A 14,419-nucleotide genomic window follows, 5' to 3' on the forward strand; every position below is an offset into this window, starting at 1 on the left:
CCTTGAGGCGTTTGGTTCTCGACCTTCCACCTCCTGGGTGTCCCCTCCATTTGACCCACTCATGGAAGTGGTGGTGAGGAAGGCTTGGACGGCTCCTGACTCAGTGGAACCCACCTCTAGGAGGCCGGCCAAATTTATCACTGCCCCCAAAGACAAGGAGTTTTTGTCCAAAGGTGTCTCTGTGGATGCCATGGTGGTGGCTGCTGCCACCAAGAAGGAATTAGCGGATCCTTCGGTGCCTGTTCATCCTCCTAATAAAGAATCTAGGACCATGGACAGGTACGGTAAGCGGATGTTTTCTTCAGCGACCTTTTCCATGCGTTCGCTGAATTACCTGTGTCATTTCACTCGTCTCTAGAGGCACATTTTTTTGAACTTCATGGGGGCAAATGCGATCGTCTGAAGGCTACTGTTTTAGAACAAATTTCTGAAAATATTATAAGTGATGGTAAAATAAAAAACGTGCTCCTAAAGAAAGAAACGATTTTGATATTAAAATATGAAACTTTGATCCCTAAAGGTTTGCATACTGACTGTTGTTGGAAAAGTTTAATTTGAAGTACTGTGTTTTTAAGAATGTGATTATTGTTATATTTGATTGAATGTGTAATTGAATGATTAGGATAGCTGGTGTTATATAAACTACTTGTGTACATGAACTGTTACTCCTTGAAGGCTTTTTTGAGCTGAGGCGCTAGAGAATGAAGTGTGTTTTCTACTGGTACTGGTGCAGCAATAGTTCTTTTGTTTTGTCGTTTTTTACAAAAGTCTGGTGGTCACTGGGTTTCTTCTGCAGCTGATTGTCCAAGGGTTAGATGGCAACAGTGGGTCCTACTTGAATGTTTACATTCTTTACACAACTGTAATATCTGTAAAAACCTCAGTACTCCGTTAACATTCCCTTTTTTCATTACTCCACCCAGCATATATCTGGTGTGAGTTCTCTTCCTTTTTATCCTTTCCCACCGTATGTTTACACTCCCCCTACAGAACTGGAAGATGAGAGAATAACAGTGCTTGAGGGGAAGCAGAGAATGTTCTTGAAAGCTTCTGAAGCCTGGGAAAATTTTATTAGCTGAGCAGTACTAATGCCAGCTGTATATGGCTCTTCTTCCTAACAAGTCATTATTGTAATTGTATAATCTCTGTTTATTTCTAAATTGAGGAGTAAAGCAGAACACAAGTCTGTATTTTAATTTGACTTACTGTCACAGGAGTCATTAGTACTGGATTTAACATGGGTAATCTTAACTTTAGGTTAAGTAATATCTGTGGGTGCTGCTGTCAGTTTGGGGCAGTTCCCATCTGGAAGATTAGTTAATTTTTGAAGATGTACATAATGTGTGTTTGTTCTAAGTTAAGAGGGGATTGGAGTATTCTGAAAATGTATATATTTTTTTGTGTGAGGGTTTTATTTAAAACAAAAAGGCTATATAAAAATTAGCCTGCCAAAACAGTATGTGCATGCAAGATAAAAGTTGAAAATACATGTACAAAAAAGCTGGCACATACATTAGGTGGGAACTAAGGTTTTTATCATAATGTCTCTGCTATCCATATTGTATTGGAATGTAAATGATCTTACAGGTATAGACTAAAAGGAAAGTTTTGAATTGTATTAAGAAATGAATTCTGCAAATAGTAATATTACATGAAATCCATTTGGGAAAAAATGAGCATGTGAATTTGACAAAGGGAAGATTTCAGGCAGATATTCAGCAGAATATCAAGGATAAAGGAAAAGGGGAGTAACAATACTGATTGTTAGAGGAGCTCCAATAGTGATAGAAGAGGGAAAAAGACTGTGATGGTAGATTAGTAAGTGTGGCAAAGGAGGAGGATTTTGCTGGCAGGTACTTGTATTCCACCAAAAACTGCTGTTACAGAGCTTAAGAAAATTTTGGCAGAAATCAGCTTTCAGCAGGGAATATCACTTCTAAATGGGGACTGAATCTTGATTTGCAATAGTGAGGATGTATCTGGGACTTGGAAGGAAAAATATAACAAAAGAGGGTAGGTTTCTGAAGAACTTTATGAACATATTTGCAGAACAGGTGAATCCAGTAATAGGAATACTGAAAATGTACATATTCCCAAAGGTACAATAATTGGGCAGGACTGGATAAAAGTTATATTTCACGGGAACATGTGCATTTGATTGAAAGCTTTGACACTTATCCAGTAACTGTTTTCATATCCTGCTACCATAAAAATTCAAAATGAAGTAAAGGAGACACTGGAGCTTTCTTACCTACCTGTTAAATTGAGGAATTTAAGGAATGGGCAGTGGAAATTGTTATAGAAAATTATTTTTTCAGAAGTGATAGCTACTGAGTGGTATAAAATGAAAGTGTGCTGTAATGATAAGGTGGAAATAAGTGAGAGATGTGGCTAAAAAGTAATGGTAGTTACTTAGAGGGACTGACAAAGGTTAAAGAATTACAGAATAAAGAAAATATTTGAGAACAAGAGGAGGCATAACTGCTGAGTGCTGAAAAGAAGATAAGAGAGCATTAGGATAGTATGCATATGTTTAGAAAGGTGGGTCTATATTACATCGAACTGAAACACGTTAGAATGTTGTAATATCGAACAATAAAGTCCAAAAGTTGAAGTGCGCGGAAGCTATGGCACATAGACTTTTTTCGGTGGGCTATTTTTGGGGTTTTGCTATTTCTTCTACTGTGGTGCGATCTCTGAGTTGGTATATTAAAGTAGGGGGGCATGACCCCCCACTTTAGTTTAAGGTTAATTTATTTTTGTCACGGAACAGCGACCCCCCCCATCCCGGGGGAAAAATCGCTGTTCTGTGTTTTTGGTTTTGTTGGGTTTCAGAGTTTAGGGTTTGATATTACAACAATCGAACTTTTGTTAGTTTGACGTTGTGTCGCAGACCCTAGAAAGGTTGCTGTTGAGCAACTATTTTTTGCTAACTCCAGAGCACAAAAACATTTAACACAATGACTTTGGCAACAAAGTAGAAAGGGTCTGTTGCCAGACATAGGGGGCATACAACAAGAGAAGTAACCGAAGAGCCTGTCGTGTTATTAGAGATATTTTTTGAAATGTTGTGAAAATTTGTGTAAGGCAGAAATGTGGCAAACCAGAATGGGCATGTGGAAATATTTATGGAAGACTTAATTATGCCACTGCAAGAGAGGTACATGAGGTAGGCAACTAGTAGTAAAGATAAAAGGTTAGATAAAAATTTTGAACCATAAACTGCAGGAACGTCTTGCATTCCCCTGGAATAGGTTACCAGTTCACATCAAACAAAGCCCCTCTATGACCCTGTTTAAGTGTAGCCTGGATGACTGAATGAGAAATGAGAAATTCCTGCCGGGGATTTCACTTAAGACCCTCCTAGATATGGGCAGTTGTTGCTAACTTTAGATCTTGAGTTTAAGCAAGGATCCTTTATATTCATGTCTCTAGTATTATATTGGGTACAGATGGCTCGACTTATAAAGACCTTCGGGTCAGTAGCCCAGTATCCCCTCTGAACAGATGGTATTCCTGTGGAAGTCTGGAAGCTAGGAGAGAAGCAAAATGATAAAGATCTGGAAGACTTTGTTTAACAGTATTTTAAAAGGAGGAGAAGCACCACCATCTTGGAAGAAAACTGTGGTGGCTGTATTTATTACCCGGAGATGATAGGCTCAGCTTCATATGGACTTACTTCAGTTTTAAAACAGGATTGTAAAGCATTTGTCTGTACTAGCCAAAAGAATGGTGAAGGTGTTGATTAAACATTGATGACGCAGAAGGAAGCAGTGTGTTAGAAAATACCGCTGCTTTTTGATGGGTCTTGATGCAGAGAAAACATTCAACAAAGTAAGCTGGGGATTTTGTGATTAGGACAATGGAAGAATTTGCAGACCATAACACAACAGTGAAGTTAATTAGGAGGACATAGGAAGGATCAAAGGCAAGCATTAAAGTGGAAGTGTTTCTCTTTGACAAGTTGTGTGTGACCAGCGGAACCAGGGAGGAATTACTTCTTTCCTCTGTTTGCAGCCTTTGCCAAAGAAAAAACAAGGGATAAAGAAGTTCAAGGATATAATTGGTATGGTATTCAAGAAAATTTGGCTTTATTTGCAGATGCTATTTTTTATCTGATAAATCCCAAAAATGAGATCTCTGTGATAAATCAAAAAAGGAGATCTTGGTGTTAAGGTACACTTTCTAGTCTTTTCAGTATATGACACTAATAACGTTTATACAAAGGCTTTAACCATTAATTATGTATATTCACATGTGAATTGGTTCAGTAATTTGCATATTTATGGGTACACAATCAGATGAAGTGTTTAGGATTATGGATTAAGAAGGCTTCTGTTATGGCAGCTAAGGATATGTGGAAAGAGACCAAAAAATACAAAAATGGAGAAACTGGAAGCTCTTGTTTATGGGGACAGTAAGATATAGGCAGTGAAAAAGTTTAGCCTCTTTAGTTTTATGTAGGGGTTAGGCATATTTTGTTAACTGTAGGAGTAGTTATGGACAGGTAGTACAGAGTTGAAGGAATTTGTCTTGGAGGGGAAGAGTTAAGTGGGCTAAGTTGTTCAGTAGAACAATGTTCATAGATGTGTACTAGGCTAATGGCCCTGGAGCCTTTACAAGCCTAGCCTATAGAAGTGCCCTGGCATCTTGCCACCAGACGTTAGTTACCATTGCCTCTATCAAGTAGACTGTTAACTGCTCACCTCCCCTCACCAACAGACCCCTCCACAGCCCCACTCCTTGAGAGAGAGATCAGCCCACCACACCAGAGTTGGATTTTTCTTGGGACGGAAGCTGTTTCGATCTTAGGACATATCCTTTTCGGCCTCGTCTCCTCCTTGAGATTCCTCCTGGAGACTCCCCTTGGGAGGGATCCGGTCTCAGTCGGGTTCTCCGGTATCGAGGCTAGTCGGGCCGAGTTTGTCCCACCCCCTCTCCTCCCCTCTCCCGCTCTCGCTTTGACTTCAATGGCACCGGAGTCCCTCGAGCCTCTCCCTCTCTCTCCACTGATTATTCTTTCCTGAGCGACATCGGTGTGCTCAGGTCTCTCGGAGAGAGGAGCATGAGAGGAGGGAGGGGAGCTGGCCTGAGCCTGGGCTGGTCCTCCATCTCTCCTCCCTCTCCTCCCTCTGCAGTGCTGCTGGCAGCTCTTGCCAGCCTCTCCAGCTCAGGCCCGCCCAGGATTCCCCCAGGTTTCCCCACTTCCTTTTCCAGGTTTCTCCTGACCCCTGACCTGCACCTGAACCCCCTCGGGAAGAAGGGGGGAAACACACACAAACCCACAGACTCCCTCTACTACTGATACCGACTTAGATGAGTCGAGGTGAGAGTTCCGCTGCTCCCTCTCTCTGAGGATGTCTCATTTCACTTCAGACATCCTTGAGCTCCTCAGGGAATTGGCCCTCTCAGTGACCTCCGAGGATGAGTCGGTATACCTGGTGGACCTGGGCCTCACCTTCCTCCACCTCCACCTCCTGTTGTCTCCCCCACCCATGCAGGGGTGGGCGGCTCGAGGGCGCGGGCAGCCTCAGATTCTGTGGACCCTGTGAGACCATCCAATTATCACGGCCCCTTCCGACAAACAGTTCCTGTCCAAAGGTGCGGTGTCTCTGCAGATGTATGCGGCCACTAAGAAGGAACTGGCGGATCCTTCAGTACCTGTCCATCCTCCTAATAAGGATTCTAGGACCATGGACAGGTATGGAAAGCGGATGTTTTCTTCAGAGCCACTGGAGTGATCCTTGGGGTGAACTTTCTATTACCCATACACTCAAGATTTCTCTTGAAGAGGGACAGTGAGGTGCTCTGCTTGACATGTATGGGAAGTCTATTCCAGAGTATGGGCAGTCTCTGGGTGAGAAACCTGTCCCTCTAGCATGTTATGTTGATTGTGGTAATGAGGTTGAGGTCTCTGGAGCTTGTGATGCAGTGGGATTGGGATATCTTTAGATGTAGCATTTCTAACAGAGCTGAGTCCGACATCGTTTTGTTAGTCAAGCAAAGTCGCCTCTTAGGTGATATGAGATGGAGAATAGCTGGAGTCTTTTGAGTCAGTCTATGTAGGACATGTGTTTAATGCCTCGGATCCTCTTTGTGAGGTACTTCTGTTGCCTCTCCAGCTGTTGCAGGTGTGTAGTGAGGTACATGCCAAATGGGGCATTATACTCTGATTGGTCCAATGAGGGAAGAGTAGAGAGAGACTATGACCTCTTTCCTGTTAGATGCAAAACCACAGTGGCAATGTGGTGGTTGAAGTAGAGGTTGTGGTCAACCTGCATCCCACAGATCTCATAACTCCTTCAGTGTATAGTGGGGTCCCATTGATGCGGTAGTTGATGGGAACTGAGTTTTTACCAAAGGGGATGACTATGCATTTTTTGGCATTAAGCTTAAGGCCATGGTTTCAACACCAATCATTGGTCTCTGGGAGGTCTTCCTGTAGGATGTCTGCATCACTTGGGGAGGCAGTAATGGCTCCCAGCTTGTAGTTGTCTGCAGACTTGATCAGCCAGAGTCCCTTTGTGTTGGCTTGGATTTCTGAGAAGTAGATTCCAAACAGGAGAGGACCTAGGACCAATCCCTGTGGGACTCCACTCGTGACTGGTCGGCAGTCTGACTTTGGTGTTCGCTACTTTCACACTGTGTGTTCTGTCTGTGAGCTAGTTTGCAACCCACTTAGTGACATAGGGGTTGATGCCTAGTTTGGTGAGTTGATCAATAATTCCCAAGTGAGGAATGGTATTAAAGGCCTTGGCCAGATTGAGGTAGGCTGTATGCACTGCCTTACCTTCATCCACAGCCCTGGTGATTGACTCAAAGAAGTCAACCAGGTTGAGCAGGCATGATCTCCCTTTTACAAAGCCAAACTACGTGGGGTCCAGAGTTCGGAGAGTTCCTAGATCTTTGTTAATCAGGTCCATGATGATGTGCTCCATAGCTTTACATGTCAGACTTGTCAAGCTAATGTCGTGATAATTCCCAGGGTCTGTAGTTGCTCCTCCTTTATGGAGAGGGATGACTAACAGTGCGTCACTTGGTAAGGACAAAGGCTGAGATGAGGCTCTGATTGAACAGGGCATACAGATGTGGTGCCAATTCGCTTTGTAGTTCATGTAGAACACAGCCAGGGATATTATCAGGTCCCATGGAAGCTGTATTCTTGGCCTTGGACAATGCAGCTTTAACCTTGGCTGCAGTAATGCTGGGTGCCTGACATTCTTACGGTATTGTGATTGGTCCTTTTGGGGGAGAGAGGGGTAAAGTTGGCACTGAATCTGTCGGCCAGTATGTTGGCAATATCTGTTGGCTTCAGTATAGGAGGTACCATTGTGCAGTAACTCTGAGCAAATCTAGGTATTGCAGTTGGAGGTTCCTGATATAACTAGAAAAGGCTTTGTGATTTTAGTGCCTGACGCAATTCTGCCTTCATAGGTGGCTTTAGAGGATTTGATGAGGGATCTCAACTTTTTAAGGCTGTTAAAGGTCTTTTTTTCCTGTCTTGTGACTTCACCTTTTTCTGCAGCAGTTTCTTCTTTCTGTTGTAGAGTTTATTAATGGCAGGAGACCACCAGATTGGCTTCCTTTTCTTGGAGGAGAGCATCTTTGTTCTGTTGGGTATGGCTAGTTCCATGCATTTATGTACATGTTCGTACAGTGCCTTGGTGTGTGATTTGGCAGTCATGCAGCTATTTTTCATTGGCATGGGTGCTGTGAAGTTGGCCACCTCTGTTTTTAGGAGTCCAAAGTCGGCTTCGGAGAAATTTTTCAAGGTGCTTACCTTTGTGGGGGTGTGGGTGAGGTGTGGATTTCCAAGGTGATTAGTTTATGGTCTGATTTGACCAGGGAGGTATTGACTATTGGTGTGGAGCAATGGTCGCCCATGTTAGTAATAACCAAGTCAAGGATGTTGCTTCCTCTAGTGGGGGTTAGAAAGAGCTGGCCCAGGGCATTGGAATTGATGAATTCCAGGAAGCGTTGGGCCATTGTATTGGTGCTTGTGTAGTTTTCTCAGGAGAGGTAGTTGAAGTCTCCTAGTATGGGAGTGTTGGACCTTGATAGATTCCAGTGTGCTTAGGAACGTGGAGTGAGAGTCTAGGGATATGGTTGGGGACCTATAGCAAGCTATGACCTGGATTGCAGTCTTACCCAATGTTAGTTGTTCCTGAAGTATCTCAGATGCATTATGCTGGGCTACTAGTCTGGAGATGAGCATATCCCTAATGAATGTGGAGATATCACCTTTGGAGCTTTGGCCCATGTTTTGGGGCTGAAAGGTGTGGAATGAGCTATAGCCTGGTAGTGCAGGGGGTGCTTTCTGCCTGTTTAAACCAGGTCTCCATTTCAACACAAATCTCGATGTTCTCCATTTTTAAGAGTGCTTCGAGCAAGTGCATCTTGAGATTTAGACTTCTAGCGTTGAGCAGCATAACCCTCAGATTGCGTTTATTTATAGCTGCTACAGTGGTAATTTGGTCTTTGGAACACTGCCTAAAAAAAGGCACTATAGAGGAGGCAAGAGCCTTGGACAGTACCCGGAAACCCAGGGGTGACTGATGCAGGCAACCTCTGGCAAAGCATTGAAGATTGTCAGTCATGTCATCCCAAGCAGTCAGATACTGGAATGACACCAGAAACTTAAAAAATTATTGACTTCAACAGTTGGCTTTTTGTACTGCTGTGTAAGGGCTAGTGTCATACCTGTGTGGTGCAAGTACAGAAATAGGCAAGAGGGGGCTGGAATTTACTGGAAGAAACTGACAAAGGAATGAAGGTATTTGGAGAAGATAACTAAAGAGGGAAATGTAGTGGAGTGGGATGAGACCAAGAAAACATTTGGACTGCAGGCTAGAGATTGCCTTCCTTACTAGGGACTGATATCAGAGTAGAGGGACAAAGAGCCTGAGTGAAAGACATGCTGCAATAGTTTTAGTTGACTCTAGAAAAGAAACTTCAGTTAAAAAAAAGAGTAATTATTACAGCATATGAGATATTGCGAGAGAACTACAAGAATCAATCAGAGGAGGTTAGAAAAGATTGTGAAGAGAGACTGAAAAAGCAATTTACAAGGTAGCAACGAGAGGACCTATGCATGGCTCACAAGTGTGCAGCAAAGTCCAAAAGTTTACATTTTTTTTTCTTGAAAGTGTATGTATAGGTATTTTTATACCCCTAGGATAGTTCAGAGAAATTTTCCTCTAGTAGATTCCAAATGTTGGAGGTGTGATGGAGAAAACATAGGGAGCTGGGAACATGCATTATGGAAGTGTAATGAGTAGGCAGATATTAAACATTTTCCTGCAGAGTACTCAGTCAGACATATTGGATGAGCAATTGGCTGTAGCTAAGGAAGTTTTGAGCTGATACACAGACGTAGTAAGGCCTTGTGTTTAATTCTGTTGGCTGCCAAAAAGACAGTAGAAAATGGAAATCAAAGCCTAAACCAGCTGTATTTAAATTATTGACCATTATAAAACATAAAAGAACAGCAACTGGGATGTTAAGAAAAGGGAACGAGTAAATTACAAAAGTGTAAATTGTGGGAATAATACATGCAGAATAATGCTTAGGAGGAGTGAGGTTTAAGGGAAGGTAGGAATGGAGCAAAGGATGTAATGTTGGAGTGATGGATGTAAAGAAAGAAAAGATATGTGATGTGTAACGTTTGTAAAATATTTTTTTTTCTTTTTTCTGTTAGCGCAGGTTTGCCTGTGTCTTAAGTGGTAATATATTAGTTTAAAGAAATTATTAGCACTGCAGCTCTTTAAGTTTGCAGTCAGAGTACAATTTCTGAGAGTGTTACAAATATTGAACTTTATCATTTTCTGCGTTCTTGGGAGATGAGAAAGGAAACAAACAAAAAAAAAAAGCTCTCTGTAGGTATTAACCTACTCGAGTGTGCTTGTAGAATAATGTATAACCTTCAATGCAGTGTGCTTCAGGTAAGATCCCTGTGACAGCTAACCCATTTCCAGTCTATTCTAAAAGACACTCTGTTCCAGTAATTGAATGAAACAGAATTTCAGTGGTTCATTTTGCATTGCTTTATGAAACTTAGCATTTATACTTGGCATTCTTAACTTTTCAGATTGCCAGCTTAATTCCATATTGAACCTTCCTTTCTAATTTTAGATAAAATACTTCCAGACCCTTATATTTGGCAACTTTCAGTAAAATGTCTAAAAAGCAGTACATTTTAATCACAAATGCTGCCCCCAGCAATCCGTTATACTTTTTAAAAATAGCAGTTCTTGACAGGAAACTAATGATATTAGTAAACTGCTGGTATTCACGAACAAGAACGAAACAAACCACAAATAACCAAGTCACTAAAGCTGAACCAGGTGAACTGCAATGCAAACCACTTGCTTTATTTAAAACACATTGAGCACTTCCATCCAACATGGGGACTTCATCAGAATCTGATGAAGTTCCCTTTGTTAGATGAAAGCTCTCAATGTGGTTAATGTGCTTTAAATAAAGCAAATGGTTTGCTGTGCATTTCACCTTGTTTGGCTTTAGTTATTTGTTATTAAAATGCTGGTATTCTTAAAGGGGGGATACCACTTTACATTACATTAAAAATATAATGGAATAAAATTCACTTAAAAGGGCAATATATTCTGAGAGGAGGTGTTCCATTATGGGGACTTATCTGCCAGAAATGAAGCCTGAAGCTGACTGCTATTCCTGTGAAGCCTCAGAGCTGCTTACTCTTGAGGCAGCAAGGAAGTATTGAAGTTCTCTACACTGTGATTTCCTTCCAAGGGCTTGTCCAGTCGGCAGTCTATTCTTAGGTGGAGTAGTGATCCAGAGTGTGTTAAAAAACTGACTTATGTCCTGGAAGCAACCTATTAGCTGAATAAAACTGCAGCAGTGTGGAATTTGAATGTCTGTTGTTATGTTGAGCACAACTTAAACAACTGTACTTTGTAGAAGATGGAAAGTCACAGCAGTAAGGATTCAGTCACGCTTATTCCCCCCTACTGTATTTTTACTTTAGACTCACCCTAAACAGAATCTTGGTACTCATTTTATGTTGCAGTTAATTACTCTTGAGATTCTTAAAATAACTGATGGTGATGCAGGGCAAGCTGTGCAAATGGGTATGTATCAAAGTGTAGAATGTGTCAGTGTGAAAATATTTCTCTTACATTGGGGAGGTAATTTTGAAAGAAAAATGTAAGGTCTCCCATTCCAACTCCATTGGTAGAAGATTAAAGCCTTGTCTTTTGCACTAGTAGTCTGGCTTTGAGTAGCACTTTGGCTTTGGAGGAACAGGTACTGGGTAGGTGGGACAGAAGGAGGAATGAGTTCAGTACACCCACCTCAGTTGGTTTATGGAGTGCACACAGTTGACCAGGCTTGAATACAGGAGTGCACCACTTGGGGGAGGTTGCAAATGTGAAAGCACAAATAAACCCCTTCTAGCAAACACTAGTGAAAGTCGCTTGTGACAAGGAAGAGGGAGGGAGGTACACAAACAATGAGGGTACCATTTTCAGCATTTGCCTGTCCTGTCTTTACCATTTTCAGCATTTGCTTGTCCTGTCTTAAAGGAGTGAATGAACAGTTGAGCTTGTCACCCCTGGGAAGATCAAGTACGTCTGTTGGGTGACTGAGAAAGATGATTGATGGTCACTTGAGAGGTAGAGATTCAATAAATTTAAAATACATATAATGAAGATGACATGCTTTTTCTACTGCTATATAGTATCTCAAAAGTTAACTTGTAGCAAGTATATTCCACAAGTATAGTTGTAAGCTTTTTTGAAGCATTTAGGTTTACTTTGATGCCTTGACCAAGAAATGATTAGAAACCTAATTTACATTGTCCTTCATTCTTCTGCTATTTAAATGTACACACATTTCTCTTTTTTTATTCTTTCAGATAAACAAATTGAAGCAGAAGTGCTTTGTAAGTTTTGAAGACGGTTCCAAGTCCTGGGTTCTCTGGAAAGACATTCAGACTGGCAAGTGTTTTTTCCCCCCTTTGAAAGTAATTTAATATGTGCTTTGATTTCTGCTACAGTATTACTCTCTAGTGGAAAGTATCCTGCCAAGGGTACCATACATCCAGCCCAGTATACCCAAGCTTGGGCTCCTTCCTTGTGTCATACATTTGTCTAAAGACCTTTGCACATGAATAGGTGCTAGTGCATAAATGCATAAAAGTGGGAACTCCATTTGTCACCAGCCCATGAAGAAAGACTGTCTCTTGATTCAGGCTGTTAGCCATATGACCTTAGCTAGGTTCCAGTCATTGTGGGCAGATAACTATCCTTGTTGGTGTCACTTCTGTTTCACTAAGTACGAGTAATTTTGTCAGTTTTTCATGTCTGCCAAGAGAGGAAACTGTGACTGCAGTAGGGAGCTTGTATGAGGTGGGATGTCGTCTGAGTCATCCCTTTCAGATTTCACTCTGCAGTTGCACAAGAAAGTTAAGAAACCTAAACTTTTGGAGGTTTCTGTTCCATTGAAGCTGGACGTCTATGTTGAAGCACACGAGCCAGCAGAGCTTTCAACTTCTGTCTTTGCTCCCCCTTCTGAGGCTGCCAAGGCATAGCTTGCAGGCACATCTGTCTTTACTAATAAGATGGTAAAGCAGGGCAAGAGAATCCTGGCTTGTAATTTCTAAGAGGCCAGAGTACTCCTCAGATTTTTTTTTGTGAGAGGATAGCCCAAGTAATCTTGTAGAAGTACATCAGGATTCTTTTCCTCCTCACATTGTTTTTGCTGTTAGTCTGAAGAAGAATAAGAACAAAACATAGCCCCCCTTACTTTCCCCTCATGTTAATCTGATCCTCAGTAGGGTTGGTAAATTTTCTCAAGGGCTTTTTGAAACTCGCTTGTCATTGAGTCCTCCTCATTGTCTCCACTCTTTACCCCACTCAGAACAGGAAGAGGGATAGATGTTCATCGTGCATACAGCTGCAGTCATAACAGATGGGTTCTCCTGCCGTCAGGCGGGTCCTCGGTCGGCCGAATTCCAAAGTCTAGGTCCGGCGTCTGTTGTCGTCGCTTCTTCCCTGATGTCAGTGCGACAGGGGTATAAAGGAACCAGCCAACGCCATTTTCTTAAGTCTTTCTTGCCGCGCGGTGCCCGAAGCAGAAGCAGTTCGCAAGTGCCGGTCGGCCAGCTCCTGAGATTACGAAAATTTGGAAACCAAAGTCTTCTTAAAAGCTAAGTACCCGTTGGCGGAAACTTTTCTTGCCTCAGACCGATGTCAGACAAAGTTAATAATTGTATTTCTTGTGGGAAGCAAATACCGCATAAGGATTTCCATTCCCTCTGTATTCCTTGTTTAGGCCCAGACCACGATGTCTCGGTCTGTCGCTTTTGTGCTACATTCAACAAACGCACTATTAAGCGTCGGGTGGAGTTCGCCCAGCATTATTTTGGGAAAGCATTTAACTATACTATGTCGTCGGATACTCCGACTCCGGTTTTGTCTAAAAAACGCAGAGACAAGGACCGACACTCGAGGTCCGCGGCCTCTACCGACACCACGCCAAAGCCGACTACACGTGGTCTGGTTCTCAGCAAGGCACCTACGCAGCCCCTGATTACCGACGGCACATTTTTGGCAGCGTCTCCTGTGCCCGAGGTTGCAGGCTCCTCGGCCCACACCCCGACTACAGATACCGAAGCCACTCTTGGCGTTGAAACACAGAATGTGGACATGTCCACCTCCACTCAAGGTGTCTTCAGACCTTCCTCTTCCTTCTCCATCAAGGCTTTCTACCAAGTCTAAAGCAACCATGCACTCTAAGAGACCAGCTACACAGGGCCCATCTCCAGGCCCCATGCCTAAGAAACAGATGCTTAAAATGGCTGATGATTTAATTACTCTAATCGGAGGTTCTCAGCCCCCTCCGGACAAAAGGCCCAGAGTGGAGGAAGATTTCCCCTCCTCTGATCAGGGCTCCATTATTTCAGAACACTCTGATGATCAGGAACAGTCTTACTCCCCTTTTGAAGACTCTGATGTGGAGGAGTCTATTCCTTCTGTATCCCCCCCTGAGGATTACTCATTTGGGGAAGCTTTGCATACCTTAAGGGAACACTTCCACTGGGAAGGCCAGGATTATTCAGATTCCAAGAAAAAGGCTCAGGGAATTTCTTTTGTTACCCCAGGACAGGCCTCTGGCTATACCTCCTATCTTGGACATCCTAGATGATGTTTACTCGGAGGCCTGCCTTAACCCGGACTCTCTACCTCCAGCTCCAGTTAAGCCTGACAGGTACTACAGGGTTCCTGACTCACACCAGTTTCTATACAAAAGCCATGCTGCTGACCTAGAAACCATCTCACAGGGGCCCAAGGGAGTTAAGGCCTCCATTGCCAAAAATCCATTGCCTTCCGAGAGAGATTCCAGATCCTTAGAAAGGTGGGGGAAAAAGGTATATACCTCGGCT

At 42.6% G+C, this 14,419-nt stretch overlaps 1 protein-coding gene across 1 annotated transcript in view; it reads left to right on the plus strand.

Moving 5' to 3' along the window:
- MTF2 (metal response element binding transcription factor 2) overlaps positions 1–14,419 on the plus strand; it is a gene marked incomplete in the record, with an annotated part of 1,616,286 nt that overhangs the window by 141,096 nt on the left and 1,460,771 nt on the right. Inside the window, 1 exon segment of the mRNA XM_044085679.1 lies at positions 11,891–11,973. Within this exon segment, the coding sequence (XP_043941614.1) occupies positions 11,891–11,973 (83 nt within the window).

Source organism: Protopterus annectens, chromosome 10.part0 (genome assembly GCF_019279795.1).
Source record: "Protopterus annectens isolate FY-2018-M chromosome 10.part0, PAN1.0, whole genome shotgun sequence".
NCBI classification, from domain to species: domain Eukaryota; kingdom Metazoa; phylum Chordata; order Ceratodontiformes; family Protopteridae; genus Protopterus; species Protopterus annectens.